Genomic DNA, 21,761 nt, shown 5'->3' on the forward strand with positions numbered 1-21,761 from the left:
GATGATGAAGACGGTGGTGACAATATCTGACCTTCGATGATGATGGCTGATTTAGGTCCTTTCATACATGTTTTACACGTACCGACACATTTATACTCAACACACTTCTATGAGGCAGGCGATTATTTATTTATTTGTTTGTCTGTTTATTTATTTATTTATGGATAAAGAAACCAAGAATCAGAGAGTTAAGTAAGTTTCCCAAGGTCACAGAACAAAATGATTGGAGTAGACTGAATCTGATCCCAGGCAGTCTGGTTCTGTAAATTGTGTTGAGCGGTGTTGGCCACAGAGAGCCAAGCCATTCGGTTAAGGAGGCCATGAAACCGTTATGCCTCAGGGACCTGATATTTCTAGGCACAACCGGATCACTGAGGTGTAGTGGTCAGAGTGAGGCCATCTTTCCTGGGCAGCTTTCCTCCAGACGACACCCTCCTCCCTCCACCAGAACCCAGAGAGGCTCAGTCTGTAAGTACCTGCGGGAGCTTGACACATGTGATCCAGGCATTTTTTACTGCTATTGTTGGTGGCTGACAGAACTAGAACATTTTCCATCTGACTGTTGTGTGAAAGTCATTTTTACATATATTTTCACATTTATACGAGAAGAAATTGGGGCTCAGCGAGAATAGATTGCTTTCCCCCACAGCCGTATCCCTGGCGCCTCAAAACCAAGTTAGATGCACCTGGCAGGTGCCCCCGTGGTCCTCTTCTGGTTCCCCCCGCAGGGTGCATCATGCTGGATCGGATTTGCCTGTGACTCGTCTGCCTTCTACGCTGGACCACTGAGCTCCAGGAGACTGTCTCATTCCCCACTGAGCCCCCAGCACACAGCCTGGCTCCTGACACACACTGTAACTCAATGCACATTTGTTGAATACGTTATAGAGTGAATGAGTATATGGCCCCTCAGCAAGTAAGTGGGGGAGTCTAGGTGGGTACCCCCATTTCCATTACTGTCAAAATGACAATTTTTGTAGAACTGGCCTCTTCTCTGTCCAGTTTCCCCACCATGCTGGGGGCAGGGGTGGGCCAACGGCTGTACCTGGCAGGTAGGTTTGGAGCAAGGGCTCCTTAGGGGGGCCAGCACGGGGGGACGTTTTCCAGCTCTCTCTATGCCCTTCTCAGCCAGGACCCAGACACAGAGCACTCGCTTGCCAACGTACTATTCAGCCCCTCTGAAGGCTCCATATGCCAATGTAAAAGCTACTCCAAGTGATTCCCACCTGCCGTGAGCTTGTCATGTGTCGCCCTCCAGCTTCTCTGTGCCTTGCCATGTCCCCAGATCTCCCGACCCTCTGTAGTCGGCAGTAAAGAACAAACGGCCTCTGTAAGCCAGGCAAACGGCCCCATTTGAAGGCCTGCAGCCTGGAGCGATCAGAGTTTTCTATAGCTGAAAATGGCAGGCAGAGAGCCTTCTGCAGACAAATTCCCGTGTTGGGTGGACAGGTGCAATAGGTGTGTCCTTAGAGGACGGAAGACCTTTGAACTGATGCTCGCCTCTGTGTCTACAAGTGCCGAGGTGCGTGAGCGTTGGTGAGGCAGCCCAAACGAGCAATCTCGAGTAAGAGAGTAGAAATGAATCTTGGTCTTAACGCTCACTGGAGGCCTGCCCCTGTGCTCAGAGGTTTAAAGGCTGATGTCATCTCGTTTGCTTACAAACATCTGAGAGGGAATCACAGTCAGAACAGATATCCTCTCGGGGCGCCTGGGTGGCTTGGTTGGTTAAGCGACTGCCTTCGGCTCAGGTCATGATCCTGGAGTCCCTGGATGGAGTCCCGCATCGGGCTCCCTGCTCGGCGGGGAGTCTGCTTCTCCCTCTGACCCTCCCCCCTCTCATGCTCTCTGTCTCTCATTCTCTCTCTCGCAAATAAATAAATAAAATCTTTAAAAAAAAAAAAAAAGAACAGATATCCTCTCAGAGAGGTTAAGTAAGATGCCCAGCATCACACAGCTCGTCAGCAGAGCTGCGAGTCTCTGATACCAGCTCTGGGGCCTTGAACCATCCTGGCATAAGAAGTGCCTCTCCACCCCTGCTCTTTCCACGCCCGTGGGGGCAGAACACTGGGTCGTCTTGTGGTTCATTCTTCCTACTGCGTTCCTGAGAAATCTACGGCCAAGGAATTGTGTTTTTGAGCAGTAAAAATTGTTATGAAACAGTTCAGCCCCTAAAATCCCCGTGGCTATCAGGAACTTATGTATGCACTTATAGATGCTTTTCTTTATTAATCTGTTTATTTCTAACATCCACTAAAGTAAAACAGAAGAGACCACACACCAGGTGGAGAGCATGCCATGGCTTTTCACATGTGAAATTAGTAATCACGACTCTATGCAGCCAATTCCACTTACCAAACACTGGTCTGCTAGAGACCTTTTTGGGGGTCCTCTCATTTCAGTGAGACATTTATCAAGTGGTTTTGCTCTGTTGCAGATCACATTTTTTTTTTTCCTTGACTGGTCTTTCGATCCAAATACTTAATTCCTTCCTGATTTTATAACTTGGATTTCCTAAATCATTCCACCTAACGCATGACCCAGAGTAACTGGAGAATTCACATAGGTTTGATCCCACATCCCACAGATATGGAAAAGTTAGACGAGATGACGCCCATGGGTAATTGACACAAGATACATTTCCAGGAGGGGGCCATACTGCCTGGTCATTCAGCTTCTACACTTTCTGTGCTGAAAATGGGAAAGTGGGTAAGTTCCCAGACAAGAGACACAGAAGAAAAGGGCCAGTCTATAGAGTCAAAGAGCTGGTGTGGGAAACGGCTTATCTCACTTCGTTCCTCTGGCTTCAGTCTGTGGGGCCAGGAAGGCTGTATCAACAGAACCATGCATAAGGACTGGCTTCTTCAAGAGCTGGTGGGAGGGGGATGGCGGCCTAGGCCTGTGGGCCCCACTTGTGCCTTGTGCTGTGAGCCTTTCACACCTGTCTGCGGAGCCAGCAATGAAGATCTATGTCAGAGAAAAAGAAAGTACACATATTGAAAAGGTCAGACAGGAGCAGAACAGTGGCAGGAAGCCGGGAAGAGCGGGCCAGTGATGAAGGACAGGGACCCGCACGGTGGGGACAGGCGGGCAAGGGGGTTGGAAGGGCTGTTCTCAGAGAGTGAGTGGAGGAAGGGGTGGGTAAGCGTCAGGAGAGGGAGGTTGCCGTGGCCTGTGGTAAAGATGACTGCAGTGGACAGAGGGCGTGTTGATGTTGCTACATCAAGCAACAATCTCTTTTGAAAAATGAGAGGAGGGAGGTCCCCAAGGCCAGTGGAAGAGGGGGCTGGGGTCCCCCAGCAGGGGATGGGAGCATGGCTTCTTTCTGGGCTCCTGAGTATGTTCTATGTGGATTCCTGAGGCTCATGCCCTAGAACCCCCATCTTGGTGTTTTGGAGACCACCTAAGAGTGTCCAGACCCAACGATGAGAGCTGGCCACGTGTCAGCAGCATGGATCTAATGATGTCCAATGGAGACTTCTTCCCTCCTGGTTTCCTACTGACATTGGTCCTAACAGCCATTTGACCCCCAATTTCTGGGATCTTCCAAAGCCCAAACGTCTACGTGGCTCCATGTCTTATGGCACCAAAAGAACCAGAAAGAATGATCTTCTGGTCCGAGGCACCATGTAAGTGTGGCTGATGATGTTATTTCTGCCCTAGAAGCAGCTGGGAGCATGAGTAACTCGGATAGACCTAGTTGGAGTCACTAAGCCCATGGAGGGATTCCAGGGTCAGGTGGGCCACCAAGCCTCCCACGGATTCCAACTTTTTCTTTGTTTTGTTTTGTTTTTGGTGGAATTACAGGGTAGGGGGAGGTTCAGGAGACAGGCCAGGAAACCACCGGCCGGCGCATTGAACATCTGGTGTGGGGGAACTCTTGAAAGTCAGCTCAGAGGATGTGGGGAAACACCTGGCAGAGCGCGCGGGCTGTGGCAGGGGAGGCTCGGATCCGGGATGGCGGAGGCCGTGCGGAACGAATCTGCTGGCTGCGCCCAGCTCAGGCTGCCCACGCCAAGGGCCTGCATGGCGGGGACCCAGGGGCTCTGGCCTCTGGCCTTGAACCCGTCAGGGACAAGGCTGAAGAGAGGGAGGACCAGAGCAGGAGGCTTGGAGAGGGGGAGGTGCCTGGCAGATGCCTCAGCTCTGGGAGTGGGAACTGGAAATGGGAACATCCCCTTGGAAGGGGCCCAGCCGCTGACTCCCCAGGCCCCCAACAGCCTCCTCTGTCTATGGAGGTGGGCTTCAGGGCTCTCCAGCAGTCTGGTAGAACAGGTGTGGTCAGGTGAAGGGAGGTCTGGCCAGGAATCCTGGGTTGGGCTTGTGGTGAGCCAGCAGCAAGGAGCATTCTGTGTTGGGGGGCTAGGAAGGAAGCGTGTGGGTGCTGAGCTGAGCTGGGAGCACTGAGGGAACTGTCAGCCTCTCGGGCAGGGGGAGGATGTGGGGATTAGCAGGTGACGTTTGTCACCACAACCCCCCCCCCCCACCCACCAGTGTGGCTGGGGGAAGACAGGAAGCAGGGGGCCCAGAGCCACCTGAAAGGAGTCTCCTGCATAGGTATGTCCTAGAAGATCCCAATTATGTCCTGAGTCTCAGCCCTGCATGGAGGAAAGATGAATCTTTCTTGAAAGACCCCGAGGGCCCCATAAGGGGATATGCATTTCTCAATTGCCAAGTCTGGGTGTCCTGCCTTCCCTTCCCATGAGAACCCCAGCTCCCCCTCTCTCTGGTGGCTGGGCTCTACCTCCTGCTTCAGGCAGAATTGGAGTTGACTCTTCCTAAAGAAAGGCCTCCCAGGATCCTAAGACAGGGTCCCATGTCCTCAACTGGGTTACGTGCTCATTTCCTAGGGTTGTCTAAACTAAACTCTTCATTGAGTTTCTTGCTGGAGGAAAGAAGGAGAGCAAACACACTTCTTCAGGCCACAAGACAACAGCCCCCTTTGGCAGCTGGTGAATGTGGGAGATCTAAGGGCTGGGCCGATGCCCACAAATAACCCAGGGTTCTGTGTCTCAATATATCCAGCGTATATTACAAACAAGTCTCTCAGTGGCCTTTGCCAATGTCATTCGCTCTCTCCCGTGAGGTAGCAAATGTATGCTGAGCTTGTTTTCTGCGAACTACCTGGGGTGATCTGAGTTTATGTAGGGGAAAAGCAAAGTAGGCAGAGGGGGTCCCAGGACATCTGTTTCTGCACTAGGCATAGACAGGCTGGGGGGACAATGAGATCTTGAAGAAGATCGGGAGGAGATCTTATGGAGAACGTGGGATCAGAGTCGCTCTTGGGGCATGGGCTGATTTCTCCTAGTGGAAGCTGGAGAAGGGTAACCAGATGGCAGAATGGTGTGGGTAAAAACGCACCAGCATGAATCCATGAAGGGAGCTCAGAGGACAGTGGACGAGCAGCCCCTCCATCTGTCAGACCTATTTTATGTATTTATGCAGGGAATTTATGAGGGAAAACGCCTGGGGATTTGGGCCAGGTTAGCAGAGTTCTCAAATAGCATACCAGAGACCCCCCTGGAGACACTGATGCTATTGGGCTAATGCGTTGTTCTAAGCATTCAACATCTGTGTCATTTAAAAATACCACAAAGTCATGCAATAGGCACTTTTTTTGGTTTGTTTTTTTGCTATCTCCATTTTACAGGTGAGGAAATTAAGGATCAGAGAGATTAAGTAACCAGAGAAGATCATGGAAGGTTTAAGTAGGGAGCAAGTGGGAGGAAGACATGGGCACATTCCTTTGTGAAGCTTTGTAGCCATTATTATACATATTTATACCCTTCAGACAGGTTACTATACATGCAGAGTTTCACTGAACCCTCATGACAATGCGTGGGGTATTTTCTTTATTTCACTCATGAAAACATTGAAGCTTGAGCCCCGCTTAGAAAATTGCCCAGGTCTGTCCCCTAAGATGTATTGTTGAACGTGAATTCCTACCCGGTTGTGCCTCATCCCAAAGCTATGTTCTGGCTCTTGATACTCGTGCTTATTTACGAGAAGGCCCCCTTCTTGTCCCTTTCTTCTTCTTTTTGAATTTGTTTTTGTGCATTTGGATATATTGTTGCCTCTGCCTGTATGAACCTTAAAATACCCATTCCTCCCCCTCCTGCCTGAAGGGGTTCGGTTTCCTACTGGACCTAAGGGAGCTGGTAGTCTTCAAGTCCGACGGCACATTCCGTGAGTGGGTGACTTGTCCCCTGGTCCTCCTCTGGTTCACCTGGTAGTTCTCCTAGGCATTTCTGCTTCCTGACCTCAAGTTGTCTATGTGAAGGTGCATCCTCACAACTCCATGGTGCCAGGCCATCTGTGTCTTGGCCTCGAGTTGCACAGCTGGAAGGTACATTGAGCACATTCTGCTCTGTGTTTGCTGGTGAAAAGCCATAGTGTCCCAGGAGGGACTTGGGGGACAGACTTAGATGCCAGGGTTGAGAGGACAAAGCAGCATCCCTGGGGAGCTGCTGTCGAAGGGCCTCTGGGGAGACCGAGATGCAGGACAAGCCCCTTGTATGGGCATTTGGAGCGAGAGTTTGTCACAGTCAAGTTGGAAAGAAAACATCCAGGCCAGAGGAGAGGGGAGAGAATGGGAAGCCAGGCAAGTTGCTGGAGGGACCGATTTCCAGTTGGAGACTGAGCTTCATCTTTCAGCACCTAGCAGCTCAATTCCAGATGCTTTCCTTGGGGAGTTCTTTTGCTCTTTACTCTCGGCTCGGGCAGTCAATGCTTAATGAGAGCCAGAGGGGTCCTGTCACCGTGGGAAGGGCCCACGAGACCTGTAGATGAAGGAAGTAGGTACAGAAGGCAGGGTGGGTGAGGGAGGCCCCGGGTGTCGGTAAGTGCCCGAGCTCCTGGGTCGAGCTCCAAGGGGTAGCACCTGGGGGCGGGGACACCTCTGAACTTCCCTCTCACTCTCTGAACTTCTCGTGTTGAGAAACGTGAGCTGGAAATCACCCCAGAACAGACAGTCCTCTGCTGATCCTCTCTCCACCGCTTCCAGAAACAGCAGGGTGTCCTATTTATTTATTCATCTCGGTGGGAACACGGCGTCTCGGAGTCCTAGCCCATTACCCCTAGCCTCGGGGCGCACACATGCCCCCAAGGGGAGACCTGGTGTGTGTTGAGCTTTGTCACAGGAGATAGCAGATGCTTTCTGCTAAGAAGGTGGGGTGCTGGGAGGGAGGCTCAGGATATGGGTCTCAGAACTATCCTGCTTCAATGTGGTCCTGGTTCCTGGGGCCAGGTCTTGGAGCCAGGACATAAATAAGGCTGCTCTTCGGAACTTTCTGGATCCTTTTCCATTCTCACTCATCTTTCCTTTCTTTTTACTGCTCCCTCAGCCTCCCTTCTTCCTCCCTCTCTGTAGTGTTCTTCTCGCTCAAGTCCCTAGCAGTGATTCAGAGGCTGTTCTCATCCCTTCGTTCACTTGTCGAATATTTAGTGAGGACCAGCTGCGTGCTGTGCCCTGTGCTGGGGCCCAGTGTATGGACTTAACAACACACATCATGCGTGGTTCTCCGACTTGAGCACCTGCCAGCCCCCTTTGCCAAGCCCTCGAACTGGGCAGGGGAGCCCCAATCCAGCTAGAGGAGCCTTGGGATGGGACCCAGACTGGCCAGCAGCCACCTCAGGTTCTGACAGTCCTGAGTCAGCCTCACCCCGGGACAGCCACGGCTGCAGACAGTGGAGTCCTTTTCCCTACCATTGTTACCCCCCATTTGGTGAGTAACGGGGGGCACATGCTAAATTCCAGACCTCCATGAACAATTCTGCCACATTCCTCGGTTGGATCTCCAGCCTCTGAAAGGTCTTCTCTTAGAAAGATCCTTGACGTGGACTCAGGAGCTCCTCTTGTTTTCCTTGCCCACGAATCATCCAGGGATTGCTTTGCAAGAGAGGTTTACTGGGATGGGCCAGCCACGCTCCGCTCCTCCGTCCACGGGGAGGACTGACCGGGTCGGCGGCAGGCCACAGCTGGCCAGAGCTTACCTGCTTCTGCTCTTGGGCGATACCCGAGGGGAAATTAGTTCTAGTCGCCCTGCCACCTGTCGGCCGGAGGCCAGATGCAGCCGCTGGGGCCGCGAGGAGCAGGGAGGAGGGTGCGTCTCGAAGGGCAGGCAGAAATTCCTACCTCTAGCAAAAGCAGGAGCCCTGCCCTCTCTCAGCAGTCTCCTTCCCCCTCCAAGACGCGGAGCTGGCCCTCTGTCTCCCTCCTGCCACTTCAAACACCCACAGTTGGAGCTCCAGGAATGTTATTCTTCCTTTTAAAGACATTCCATTTCATGTGTAATTAAATGTGTGGTATTGAATTGATGTTTTCTTCTGAGCATTTTTGGCAGCCCGAGACCCTCGGGTCTGGCTAGTGCAAAGAAAACACACACTTCTCCGAGATCCTCCCTTCTTCTCTTGTTCCCTCTTCCCCCCACTTTCCTGCCAAGACTCTCCCCCTCCTAGCACATAGGACTCACCTCGTAATGTGAGAGCCCCAAGGCTGGGGAGACCCTCTCTTGTTCTGTGAGGCATCGGGGCCTTGCATTTGTACCTTGTGGTGCCATCCTCATTTCCAGAAGCCGTCCTTGCTGCTCCTGTTGAGCTCGGGGGGTGACGACCCACGGTGGCAGGAATGGGTTCCGTCGGAAATGATTCTCTCCCCATCCGTATAGATATGATTGGCTTCCACTGGGTGCTATTGCCAGTTCCAAAAGCAGCGCCCTCCCTGGGGGTGGGAGGGGCAGAGGCTAGGGGGCTGTCTTGAGTGACGGGGGGCAGGGTGGCTCAGCCTGCCCAGACTCTAGAGTCTGAGGGCCACCTCTCACTGCTGGGTGACCTTGAGCAAATTGCTTCGTCACCTTGAACTTCAGCAGCACGTTGTGTTTAAGACAGCTGTGAGGACAAGGGAGACGAGGCATGCTGAGCGCTTAGCACGGTGCCTGGCTCCGGGGATGTGCCCTCTCGATGGGACTTATTTGTATTATTAACAAGGGCATCAGGGGATAACAAGAAGCTCAAAGAGACGAGCACAGAGTAATACGGAGGCGCTGGGAGAAGTCTCCACAATGAGGCTGGGACCGAGTTAGGCGCTGGGTAGGACAGCAGGCCGGGTGAGCCGGGAAGGCAGGCTGGCCAGGAGAGCCCATCAGGCCTCAGCTAAGAGAGCACCCGGCCAGCCCTGAGGGGCGCTGGGAGGGCCTGCTTCTGAGTCCCTTAGGAGAACAGCCTTCAGGGAGGGATGGTCTCTGCTGCCCGCGTGCCTGGCCTCCTACGACAATTGTCAGCCAAAGCACAGAGGGGGCCCGTGGACTTCTGTGAGGACATCCTGGGTCTGACTGAGGGAGCATGCCGGCTTTGGGGCACTGACTTTGCTGCCTGGCACATAGCAGAGTCAGGACCACCATTATTTATAACCACCAACCCTGGGACATCTGGTTGTTGGGGTCTCTTCCTCCTAATCAATAGTAATCTTTAGTAGGTGGCTGTCTCTGCCTTCGATGTCTTTATTCCACTGTCTGACCAACCTCCTCCCGCAAACTGTTTTGGACTCTGTAGAGGGAGGAGGTTGGACATCTCGGTGGCAGCTTGGACAGGCTGCCGGGAGCCCCCCTTCTCGAGTCGGCGCTGGCTCCCCCCCTGCCCCCAGAGCAGCCTCAGCCATTTATTGCAGGAGAATATCTCGACCCCTCTTCAGGTTTCTTTCCAAGTCACTCTTTGGTTTGCAGTAGACTGAGCTCTCAGATAAAATAAAAATCCTGTAGAAGGGAAGCAACACACTTGTATTTAATGTCCGTTATGTGTTGAAGAGTCCCGATGACTTCTAGTATCCGGAAAGCGTGCATCTGTCCTCCTCACAACTCTGCTGGGTAGATAGTCACGTACCCATTCTACAGATAAGGAACTATGGCCCGAGGGTGGATACGGCAGTGAGCGGCAGGGTCAGGGTTCAAATACAGACCTGTCTCTTTTCCCCAGTCCTTCCATTTCTCAGCCACCCCGTTTCTTGTGGGTTTTATGCTTCCTCTTCCTGCCCGGTCAGCAGCATGGAGCAGTTTCTGGCCGGTACGTCTCTAGCCATGTCTGTCCTGCGGGCCTGTGCAGGTCACAGAAGGCACTGGGCGAGGCAGTTCAGGTGAACACGGGGAGGACGAGGGGGATGACCACAGCCTGCCCACTGAGCTCTGCGGGCTCGGAGGTCTTCTGTATGGAGGTGGCTGCGACCTCCTTGGATTAGTGATTCTGCCCTAGGTCAAGCTCGCTCCAGCCCTGCAAGACCTTGCAGAAGTGAATCCCATACATGGGGTATAATTATCTTGGTCCTCGGTACAGAGGAAAATTCATGGAGCAGTAACTGAAACAGAAATCCTCATTCTGTTTCATCTGAGGAACCAGTTGTCCTGCAGGAAAGAGAAACCCTATGGAGGGCTTCCTCTGGCAGAGCCCAAGTGGGGCTGTGTTGAAGGAAGGAGCTAGGGAAGAGTCAGGATAGAAAGTCCCAGGAGCCCCGTGTCATCTCCCAAAGACCGCTCCTCCTGGGCACTGGCCCCTGGCTCGCTGCAGCTGCCCCTCCTCCTAGAGACTGGGAGGTGTTCCCACGGCCTGGGCTGTGAATCCCTCTCCCTCCTCGTCCCCTGCCAGTGTCCCGGCGTCTGAGCCCTGTGACCCAGACTCTGCTGGGCCAGCCAGCCAGGCAGTAAAAGGAGATTGATGCCCTCTCCTCCTAGGAGAATCCATCACTTTTTGGCGTGCGGGTCAAATGGCTTCACCAGAGACAGCTCTGAGCAGCACTGTGTGAGCTAAAAATAAGCACAAATAGGGGCCCAAATAGACAAGAGGACGTCAGAAATGAGAATGGCTCACTCCAGCCGTCCCCCAGGGCCTGTGCAGTGCCCTTTCCTCCCACACTGTTCCCCTCCCACCCCCCTCTCCTGGGGCCTCTGGGAAGGTGCTCCTTCCTTTTCCCTTGGGCAATAGCGTCCCAGGAGGGGTGGGGTAAGAGAAGTCGGACAAGGCTGGAAGAAGGGGAAGATGGAGGGGTGACCTTCTGTGGGCAGAATGGTCTTAGTGGCCACAAGGAAGGGGAGGACGGAAGAAAGGCCATCCTGAGTAATGGAAGGAACGTGAGCTCGGGAGCCACAGAAAGGAGAGAAGCCTTCCTTGGCCATGCTCTGGCCCTGTGAACTTTGGAGAGTTAGCCCTGCCTCCATTTTTTCATCTGTGAAAGGGGCACAATAACCCTTGTCTCTCGTGGTTATCAGAAGTGAATGTTGACCAAGGGGAAGGAGTGGTCACAGATTCACTTCCCTTTGCCCTGCTTCTTCCTACTTAGGTTCGGGGATAAGCGGCTGCTCAGATGGTGTTTGGGAGGCTAGAGTCTTGTTGCATGGGGCTATCCACATGGAAGTGACTCGCCTTAATGCGTTTGGCCCACACCCAGCCTCTCTCCACTGAAGCCCCCCATTTGCTGAGCTTCTCATCCCCGTGACCGGTGGGATGTTCTCTCCTGGGGGAAGATTTATGGTGGAATGGAATCTATATTTATTTTCCATCCCTCCCACCGCCCTTTCTAGATCTCACTGCCCTCTTTGTGGACTAAGCTCAGGTATTGCTCTCAAAATACTTCTCCCTGAAGACAACTAGGGTGAGCCAGGCCTATTTTATTCTGAGCCACTGGGTGTTTCCAAGTCTCTGAAGAGGATCCCTGTGCAAATTTGGGGAAGGCACTTTGGTCCTTCGGAGGCTTCTTCTTTGTGCTTGCAGAGAGCAGCAAAGTTCCCGGTAACGTGGTCCCCTGCACCCCCACAGCTGCATTCAAGGCTCTCGAGCCCTGGGGTACGGATGGGGGTATGAGAAGTGGTTCCCTGTTTGCTGCCTCCACTTGACTTGTCTGAACCTTTCTGGGCCTGTGATTCTTACTGCTGAGGGAGGGGAGCTAGTGGGCTCTAAGACGTGGCCTTAGCCCGGCGTCTATTCAGCAGGCTGAGAGTGAGCTCTCCATGGAATTCCTCTGTCCCTCTGTCCTCATTCTGCTGTCATGGCAGCTGAGAATGAGAGAGCTCAGGGGGCTGGTGAGGTCGCTCAGCCCAGAGTTGGACTGAGGGATCCAGGAATTTATATACTGTTGCCTTTGTGGGTATGTGTCCAGAACATAAGAAGGTGAGAGAGGCATGATCTTCATCGTGTGGATGAGCAGTTGAGGCCCTGAGAGGGAACTTGACTCAGCCTAGGCCGTGCAGCTAGGTCGGGAGGAGGAGCCCCCAGTAAGTCCAGGATTGCAGGCCTTCAGGTGGCGAGAAATGAATAAAACATCTGTGGGCATGGGACTGTCTGTTAAGAGCTGGCTAATTCCTCCCCTACCAATGTCCATCTTGTTCCAGTGGTTCTCAAAGTGGGGTGCCCAAATCGGCAGTATCAGCGTCACTTGGGAACTTGCTAGAAAGGCAGTTCTCAGGCCCTAACCTGGACCTAGTGAATGGGAATCTCTAGGAGAAGGGCCCAGCAATGTGTTTTAACAAGCCTTCTAGATGATTCTATTGCAGCTCAAGTTTGAGAAAGACACTGCCCTCTTCCAGTGCTGAGGGAGACTGGTGTTGGGGTGGGGTCTAGGGCCAAAGGAGGCTTGTCCCCTTGTGGTTTGGCTACTCGGGCATGTCCTGATGCTCTGGATTCCAGTCCCATTTCAGCCCCCAGGCGTGGACTTCTGACTTGGCCCTTGTTTCCCTTTCTTGTAAAATAATATCCACAATGATGCAAACACCAAAACACGCTGACGTTTTAGAAGACTTGAGGAATTATAAACCTTCACATAAACGGCTCATGTAGTAGGTAAGTAGAACTTATATTATCCTCCCACACCCATTTTACAGACAAGGAAACTGAGTCCTAAGATGTTTTGTGAGGTGCCCCAGCCCATACTGTGTGGAGGACCCAGGTCTGGATCCGGGTGCCCTTGACTTCTCATTCCTCTCCAGTCCCTGCATGTTCAGAGGTGGGGACTTGGCCTCATAAGGCTGCCTTCTCAGCCCATCTGCGCTCCGCGGCCGCGCCAGGACGCTCACCTTGTAGGACCCCGTGCATCATTACTGGTCACCTGGGAATGATTATGCAGCGAAGAGCAGATGGCCTCCTCCGAGAGGTCCTGACCTCCCATTTTCTCTCAGTGGGAGACTCTTTAGCCTTCCCCTTCAAGGCCAACAAATCCCGTTGCTCAGAGGCTAAGAAATAGTGACGCAGGGTGTAGAGAAGGCAACCGATGTTTAATTCGCTTGTTGTAAAGACTGGGGCAAAGCCCTGCTGTGTGTGGCCACCAGCTGGCTGTCACATGGCCCGTGAGGAGCAGCCTGGGAGCAACGCTGGGAGCCTACAGGTCTGTCTTGCTGGGGAGGAGGGAAAAAGGGTCTGCAAATGCTTCCTCCTACAGATCCTCCCCGATAGGTCACCTGGGACACGGTGGGGAGACCATGAACTCTGATAGAAAAAACAAACAAACAAACAAAAGATTTATAGAGACTATTCTGGAAGGAATTCCCAAGCCAACCCAAACGCCAAAGCACCTGTCTGTTCCTGTCGCCTGTCTCTTCGCTCACGGGGACGGCCGGCCTGCCACGGTCCTCCGTCTTCAGTTTTTGACAAGGTCCTGTGAGACAGTCCCCTTTCCCGGCTCTGCGACGCTCTTCGTAATGTTCCTACAGGTGGGCGGTGGGCGTCTGCCCATTGCACAATAATGGCGAGGTCAGTGAGCATCTCCAGGCTTGTTCCTTTCATCACCAGCCCACTGCTTGTACTATTCCTCCGATAGCAATCTTTCCAAACGGGGAGGGGAGGGGGACGGCTGAGGTCACATCCTTGCCTCTTCCTGGCAGACGGACTTTAATAGGCTTGCTGAGGTGGTGGCAACCCTTCTCTGCATAGACCATGGTTCCGGGGCGCTCTCTGGACTTGGCTTTCATGATCTCAGTGGTCTTTCAGAGGAGCGGGATTTGTCAAGTAGAGGCTCCCTCCAGATAATTTTAGCTCCCACTTAGTCGTCTCCACCACAAACCAGACCCTGTGCTAGGACTGTTACAGCTACTCTTGTATAACAAGAGCCCGTGTGTGTCTGCGTGTGCATCTGTGTGTGTGCGTGTGTGTGGTTAGATTGTCCCAGGCGCTGGGCCAAAGTCTTCAAGTGGGCTCTCTCATTTAATCATCACAAGAATTCAGCAAGGAAGGTATGGATGGATGTTAATCCCATTTTACAGATGAGGACATTGAGGCTCTGGGATGAAATCACTTTCCCAAGCTCAAAAAAACCAGCAAGGAGGTGGGGGGGCCGGGATTCAAACCTCACTATTCAAAGTGCAGTCCTTGGGCCCACGGCACACAGGCATCCCTGGAGAGTTTGTTAGAAGTGCAGATTCTCAGACCTACTGAGTCAGAACCTGCACGATGCCCATAGCCATTGAGACTGCCATATGCATACATGCTGTCCAGCAACTACAGCTAATTATTCCAGAATCCTGTGTGTTAACTCCTATGGACTCTTGTTTTCCAGCTGAGGCAGCTGTAATGTAGACAGGTTAGGGGCGAGTCAGGGGCAGAGCCGAGATTGATTTGGTTCTGGGTCGGACTCACACCACAACGCAATGCCGTTTTTCATGAGTGAGTCGGGGTTCATGACCGAGTCTGCCTCTCCGTGCCGCGGACTCAGAAGCAGCACTCCCCTCTGTAATGAGGACAGGTACCTCGAACTGATGGGCTGCTCTCCCCTCTGTCCCCCTCCTACAGATGTGCAGCACATTAAGAGGAGGGACATCGTGCTGAAGCGGGAACTGGGCGAGGGAGCCTTTGGGAAGGTCTTCCTGGCCGAGTGCTACAACCTCAGCCCCACCAAGGACAAGATGCTCGTGGCCGTGAAGGTAACTCCCAGAGGTTTGCAGGCGCCAGGAAGCGGGAGGGGTGGCTGGGGGCCGGGGAGCAAGGAGAGGCTCGCTCCGTTCTGGGTGTGAACTGGCGTTGTCAGATGCAATCGGGCCCTTGCTCCGAGGTCAGTGACGTTTCCTCTGGCTTCTGAAGCCTAAGGGGGCTGGGAGTGGGGTGCAGTTGGAGGAGCCAGTTTGCTGGTGAAAGAGCCTGGCTCATCCCCGTCCCCAGCTGCCTGGAAAGTCTCTTAACATTTCTCAGAACAGAGTTGAGTGAGGGGTGTGCGGCTCAAGGGCAGCAGATGTCCCTGGGAATAGAAGGAGAGGGGTGGGGAGGGTCAGCTACTAAGCACAGGGAGACTAGTGAGTGAAGTTGGAAACATTTCTTATAGCCCCCCTGGGATCCAAGTTCGGAGCCCAAGGGGCAGCATGCCTGAGGGTTACTGCCTCCTGGCAGCCACTTCGATGGGCCCAGTAACCACAAGGCTTCTGTCTTGCTGAGCCAGCTGGGCCGATCTGCAGCTGGAGCTGAAATGCATGGGGCAGTAGTTCCATGCTACCAGTTCCCTCCCCCCATACTTCAGCCAGCAGGGAACAGCTTCTCCTGGAAACCAGCGTTGGACAAATCATTGAACGTGATTTGTACAGACAAGAGCCAAGGAGCCCCTCGGGGGGTGCCCCAGGAATGCTTCTGAGGGCAGTGTGTGAATTCTGCTTGCTGTTCTGGGCTGAGAGCAGGGGATACTGCTCCCCACTGAGGACGCTCACTTGGACCTCAAAAGAGTCTCTCCCTTAGCACCGGGGGCTCTGACGCCACCATCTCATGATGACCATTCCCTGCTTCCCTGACTTCTGGGTCGGAGTATTCGTAGTCTTTTTTTTTTTTTTTAAAGATTTTATTTATTTATTCATGAGAGAGAGAGAGAGAGGCAGAGGCAGAGGGAGAAGCAGGCTCCCAAGGAGCAGGGAGTCCGATGCGGGACTCAATCCCAGGACCCTGAGATCGTGACCTGAGCCGAAGGCAGACACTTAACCGACTGAGCCACCCAGGCGCCCCTGTATATTCTTTGTCTCCTGTGTCTGCCGGTTGTGTCTGTCCACAGATGGCAGATGACGGCTTCCACGGATGCTGTTTAGCCCCCAGGCATAGTGGAAGGGGATCAGAGAGCCTGGGTGGGAGGCCCAGCCCTGCCACTGATGAGCTTTGTGATCTTGCACGAGACCCTTAACCTCTTTGGCCCTCAGTTTCTTTATCTGTATAATGGGAAATATAATATTTCCTCCTTAAAATGTTGGCGATTAAATCACATAACCTACGTAAAATCCTTAGTACATCGCTTGGGACATAGTAAATGCTCAATCAAGAGTAGTTGCTACCTGGTTTTATTACCATCGTTATTCTCGATATTGGTTTTATTGAATGTGCTTAGATACATGATGAACGACCTGCCAAGATTGCACTCACCATCTAGAATAGGGGGTGCTCAAGTTTTTCTCTTAAAGGGCCAGATAGTAAATATCTTAGGCGTTGAGGGCCATATGCTGTCCGTTACTATGCTCAACTCTGCCCAAGAAGTAGGAAAGCACCATAAACAATAGGTAAACTGATGGTAGGCCATTTTCTAATATATATATATTTTACAAAAATAGGTGTTGTCTGCCAACCCACGATCTGGAAAATAAATAAGGAACTAGAGTATTTCCTCTGTGAAGGCTGATCATTATTATTGCTAGGCAGCCTGAGAATAAACTTGCTCACTGTGCCTCCGTAGACATGGGATGGTCAGATGAGCGAGGATGTCTTTAAATGGCTTGAACCAGGGAAGTGGAAAGATTTCTAATTTCGTCCCCAAAGAATCTGCACTTCCCTAAAACTTTTAATTTATAGGGTGACACAAATCCACTGGGCATTCCAGCATCCCTCTGGGGACTGGTAAATGAAATGGACATTTTTGTGCTTTGAGCAGGAAATGGAATGATGGCCCCAAACCTTGGGAAATGTTTCTCACTGAGCAGTCGGGGGTTAAGGGACAGTACCCAGATTGGATAACACAGAAAATGTGTTTCTCTTTTCATCCTTTTAAGAGGGTTTTCTTCTCTCCTTGAGTCTGGGAACCTGGAGGAGATGAGTGCCCTGAGATTATACACCATCTGCTGCCCAGGGGATCCACCCAGACACCATTCCCTGGAGAAGACACTCATCTCCTCTGGGGAAGGGCCGAGAAATGGTGTTTTCTGCTTCTTGTCCTCTTCAGATTTTACTCCTTTGTGCAGGCTCCTTCCTCTTGAGTTTGTGCTCATATTGGGGCAGGGTAATTGTGGACTTTCAGAGAACACACGCAAGTATAACCCAAAGTTAGGTTTCCCAAAATTGTGGTTTTAAGTCAATTGGCAAGAATTTTTTTGCCCAGTGGGTGCCATGGGGGACAGAGAGAGACATCACAGCCTCTGTTCTGAAGATGCTTGCAGTCTGCTGGGGAGGCAAAAGAATACCCAGGAAGGAAGGAGAGCAGGACAAGGCAGAGCATAATTTGGACATATGGATGGTGTAAGACTGACGTTAAAATCACATGATTCATATTTTAAAATCGGTGATACCATTTTGGAATAGTCACTTGACAGAGAATACACTTGTTCACAAGATCTCAGAGAATCTCCTGATAGCCAAATAGCTGATGGGAGAATGAGAAAGGGGTCCGACCTAATTCATCACCAGAAAAATGCATATTGAACCATAATGAGATGCCAGTGAACACCCAGCAGAATGGCTAAATGGTGATGATCATACCAAATGCTGACAAAAAGTAGGGGGCAACTGCAGTTCTCCTCTGCTGGTGGGAAGGTAAAGTGGTATAATCGTTTTGAAAAACAGTTTGGTATTCTAGAACATTACCATACTGTGTGACCTAGCACTGTTCCTTCTAGACCTATATCCACTAGGTATCCGTCTTTCTTTCTATCATCTATCTATCTATCCATCCATCCATCCACCTACCTACCTATCTACCCACCTACCCACCCATCCACCTACCCACCCACCTTTTTCTTTTCTTTTTTTCTTCCTTCCTTCCTTCCTTCTTTCCTTCTTTCTTTCTCTTCCTTCCTTCCTATTATCTATCTATCATCTATCTATCTATCTAGAGATATGTCTAATAATGTTCATAAAGCATTATTTACAACAGTCAAAAACTGGAAATGGCCCCAAATGTCCATCAATAGCAACATGGATAAATAAATGTGGTATGTTCATACAATGGGAAACTATTCACCAAGGAAAATGAGTGATCTATAGCTATATGTAATAATAAAGAATCTCAAAAACACCATATTGAATGAAAAAAGACAAATACAGAGAAAAAATATATATACATATATATATATCTCATCACCATCACCATATATATGCATACATATATATATTATATATAAATATAATATATATATAATGTTATATATATGATCGCACGTATTTAAAGTTTAAAAGACAGGTAAAACTGAACTCTAGAGGTTAGGGATTTATATTTAGGTAGTAAAAAGAGTTTTACAAAAGCAAGATCGTGAACTCTGTAAGTCAGTATAGTGGTTCCCTTTGGGGTGAGAGAGGGAATATTGGAGGGGCGGGGCATGGGGTGGGGGCACTTCTGGGGGGGTTGGCAGTGTTTTATTTTCTCCTTACATTGAGGATACACTGGTGTTAGATTTGTAAGAGTTCAGTGTGCTATAAAATATTTTTCTTTCAAAGATTGATCATATTTTTAAAAATATGCTTAATTTATTCATCCCATAAATATTTATTGAGCACTTATTATGTGCCTGGCCCTGCGTGAGGCACTGGGGATGGAGGAGGCAAGGGCACACACAGGCCCATGTAGCTCACATCTCAGAATCCTAGAACCTTAGAGCCCTGAAGGGATAGATGATGAGGAGGAGGAGGGGTGTTCAGGATGATGACAACAACATCTAACTGGGAGTATTGATTAAGGCCCTCCTATAAGTAATGTGTGCATGTTAATGTTTTGTTCTCACAAGCCACCCACAGTGTCAGGTATGATCACTATCCCCATTTTATGGAAGTGGACACTGAGGCACAGAGAGAGAGGTCAAGCAATTCGCCCAAGGTCCTGCAGCGAATCAGTGGTGGGAGCACTTCAGATCCAGGCAGCCCCTCTCCTTCACCGATGAGGCATGAGCCCCTCGTCTCTGCCTTTCCTGGTTCCCTCTGTCTCTCCATGCTGTGTTCTGGGTGAATCTCAGCATTGCTCCGAGTCATGAATTCTTCTTGTGGTTTTATCTAGTGTAGGGTTTGTCCTTTCTGTGGAGGCTTTTGTTTTAACTTCCATGAACCATATAATCTACTTCCAAGATGTCTAATTGGTTCATGGTTTTATGGTTATCTTAATTTTATTTCTCCCTGTTTTGGCTGCATACCTTGTTGTTGTTGTTGTTGTTGTTGTTTTAAATAATTATTTCTTTACTGTCTTTGAGCATTTACTTATTTTAACATCTCTATCAGCCTATTCCTATAAAATTAACTTTATCTGCAGGAAATTCATGTTGTAGTTTTGATAATTTTAATCATTTGGCTCTAACATTCTGTTTCTTCCAGTATGTATGAACTGCAGCTCTTAAGTTCCTTTTCGTTTGGAGAGTTGTTTTGTTTTTGTTTTGGGTGTTCATGATTTCCAGTGTCAGTTAGTTTACATTGGAACAGGCACTTAAAACATTTGTGAAACAATCTGAGTGCAGAATCTTAGATTTTTAGTATTTTCCCAATTTCTTAAAAAATAGGTTTTCCTCTTATTCTTAACACTTTTTAACCACTGACCTTTAGCATGACTTTCTAAAGTCTTCACCTTAGTTTCCATAAAAACAGGCAACTTGGGGCACCTGGGTGGCTCAGTTGTTAAGCGTCTGCCTTTGGCTCAGGTCATGATCCCAGTGTCCTAGGATCGAGCCCCATGTCGGGCTCCCTGCTCAGCGGTGAGTCTGCTTCTCCCTCTTCCTCTGCTGCTCCCCCTGCTTGTGCTCTCTTGCTCCCTCTCAAATAAATTTTAAAAAAATCTTTAAAAAAAGAAAGATTTATTTATTTATTTTTTTGAGAGAGAAAGCGCGAGCGAGCACAGAGGGTGGGGGAGGGGCAGAGGGAGCAGGACAGAGAGAGTCTTAAGCAAACTCCCCGCTGAGCACGGAGTCCAATTTAGGGCTTGATTCCATGACCCCAAGATCATGACCTGAGCCAAAATCAAGAATCAGATGTTTAACCAAGTGAGCCACCAAGATGTCCCCCAAATTACTCAGATCTTAAAAAAAAAAGAAAAAGAAAGAAAACCAGCGAACTCTTTGTACTCATATTTCATTGGTTTCTATGATGTTTCATTACATTAAGCAATGACATTAACAGATGGATCATAAATGGTTTTGAGAAACAATCACAGCTGACCCTTGGCAAGCTCCGCTCTGGGATAGAAGTATCTATCTGGGTATCCAACCATTATTCAGGGCATAATGGGTTTCAGTCAGGATGTTCCTGAGAGGTAACAGACAGTACCAGTTAATTTGGCCAGTCATGTGGATATAACTTGGTGGAGTTTTTTCTGACCAAAAGAATGCATGTGCAAAGGGCCTGAGGCAGGTAAAAGCTTGGTGGGTACCAAGGACAGAAAGACCAACAAGATCAAAGTGTAATGAGTGGAGAGGAAGGGCATGGGAGGAAAGGAGGCAGAGAGAGATGGGGAGACCTGACATTTAGAGCCCATGACTGTTTTAAGGGGTTTGGATTTTATCCTAAAAACAACGGGAAACCAATGGCCAGTTGTAAGCCAGGAAACCAGATGAGACCCACCTCTGCTTGTGAAAACTTACCCAGCTTCCTCTCTCATAAAACCGTTTGGGAATGTCAGCAAGGAGAAGTGACAGCGAATTTTGAGAGAAAAGGAGAGAGATAATTTTTATACTTAAAAAGTGTAGATTGGCATGCGTGTGTGCATGTTTGAATATTTAAAAATGTGAACATTTAGGAATGTGTGTATCTCTGCATATATTAAATGGGTTAAATCAGTATACTAATGAAATCTGAAGCCAAACACTTTGAAACTTTGCGCGAGCAGGGGAGGGGCAGAGGGAGAGGGAGGGAGAGAACCTTAAGCAGGCTCATGCTCAGTGCGGAGCCCATTGTGGGGATCGATCTCAGAGCCTGAGATCATGACCTGAGTCGAAATCAAGAGTTGGGTGCTGAGCCACTTAGGCGCCCAAAGAAATTCGAATGCTTTTGTCATCTGGACCTCTTCCCTCCTCTCTTACCAGACGGCCCCACTGAAACCCAGGGCTGGGCTGGACATGAGATATGATGCACATAGAGAGGAAGATCAGAAAGTGCAATGTCCTCAAACTTTGGGGGAAAAGAAAGGAGATGAGGTGGGGGGCAAATTCCAGAGTTCTTTGTTCTGTGGATACTGCTCAAAGGGCCTAGGGGAGCCTCCCCGGCTTCAGAGACCCTCTGGCGAGACCCGTCTCCTGCAACAACAGGAGCTCACTGGTGCCCCTGAATGGCGATCCACTTTGAAGTTTCCCAGTCCCAAAGAAGGAGTTGAGCGTGGATGCCACTGAGAAGGGCGGGGGAGCCTCTGAGCTGATTTTCCTCCTCATTAGTCTCCTCCTGTCATCTATGTTCCAATTGCATCAATCCCTGGGAATTGGGGCCACCTACAGCCCTGGCCCCCAGCTGCCGCACCTGGCCCCTTGCCAATGACATAGGCACTTCAGGTTGGACCCAGGAGCTGGAAAACCCGGTGTGAAGGCAGAGAGAGAACTAGCAGTGGACAAGGGCTGTGGAGAGACTAGGGGACAGTGGTTGCTCTGTGCCCCATCTCC

At 50.5% G+C, this 21,761-nt stretch overlaps 1 protein-coding gene across 1 annotated transcript in view; it reads left to right on the forward strand.

The window, feature by feature from the left end:
• The window catches only part of NTRK3 (neurotrophic receptor tyrosine kinase 3), a 380,910-nt gene that overhangs the window by 303,048 nt on the left and 56,101 nt on the right, over positions 1-21,761 (forward strand). The window contains exon 14 of the mRNA XM_045899437.3: positions 14,758-14,888. Within this exon, the coding sequence (XP_045755393.2) occupies positions 14,758-14,888 (131 nt within the window). The remainder of the gene's footprint in view (positions 1-14,757; positions 14,889-21,761) is intronic.

The sequence above is a fragment of the Mirounga angustirostris genome, unplaced genomic scaffold (assembly GCF_029215605.1).
Source record: "Mirounga angustirostris isolate CCGP_5_RB_7025 unplaced genomic scaffold, mMirAng1.0.hap1 SCAF_9, whole genome shotgun sequence".
Lineage (NCBI taxonomy): Eukaryota > Metazoa > Chordata > Mammalia > Carnivora > Phocidae > Mirounga > Mirounga angustirostris.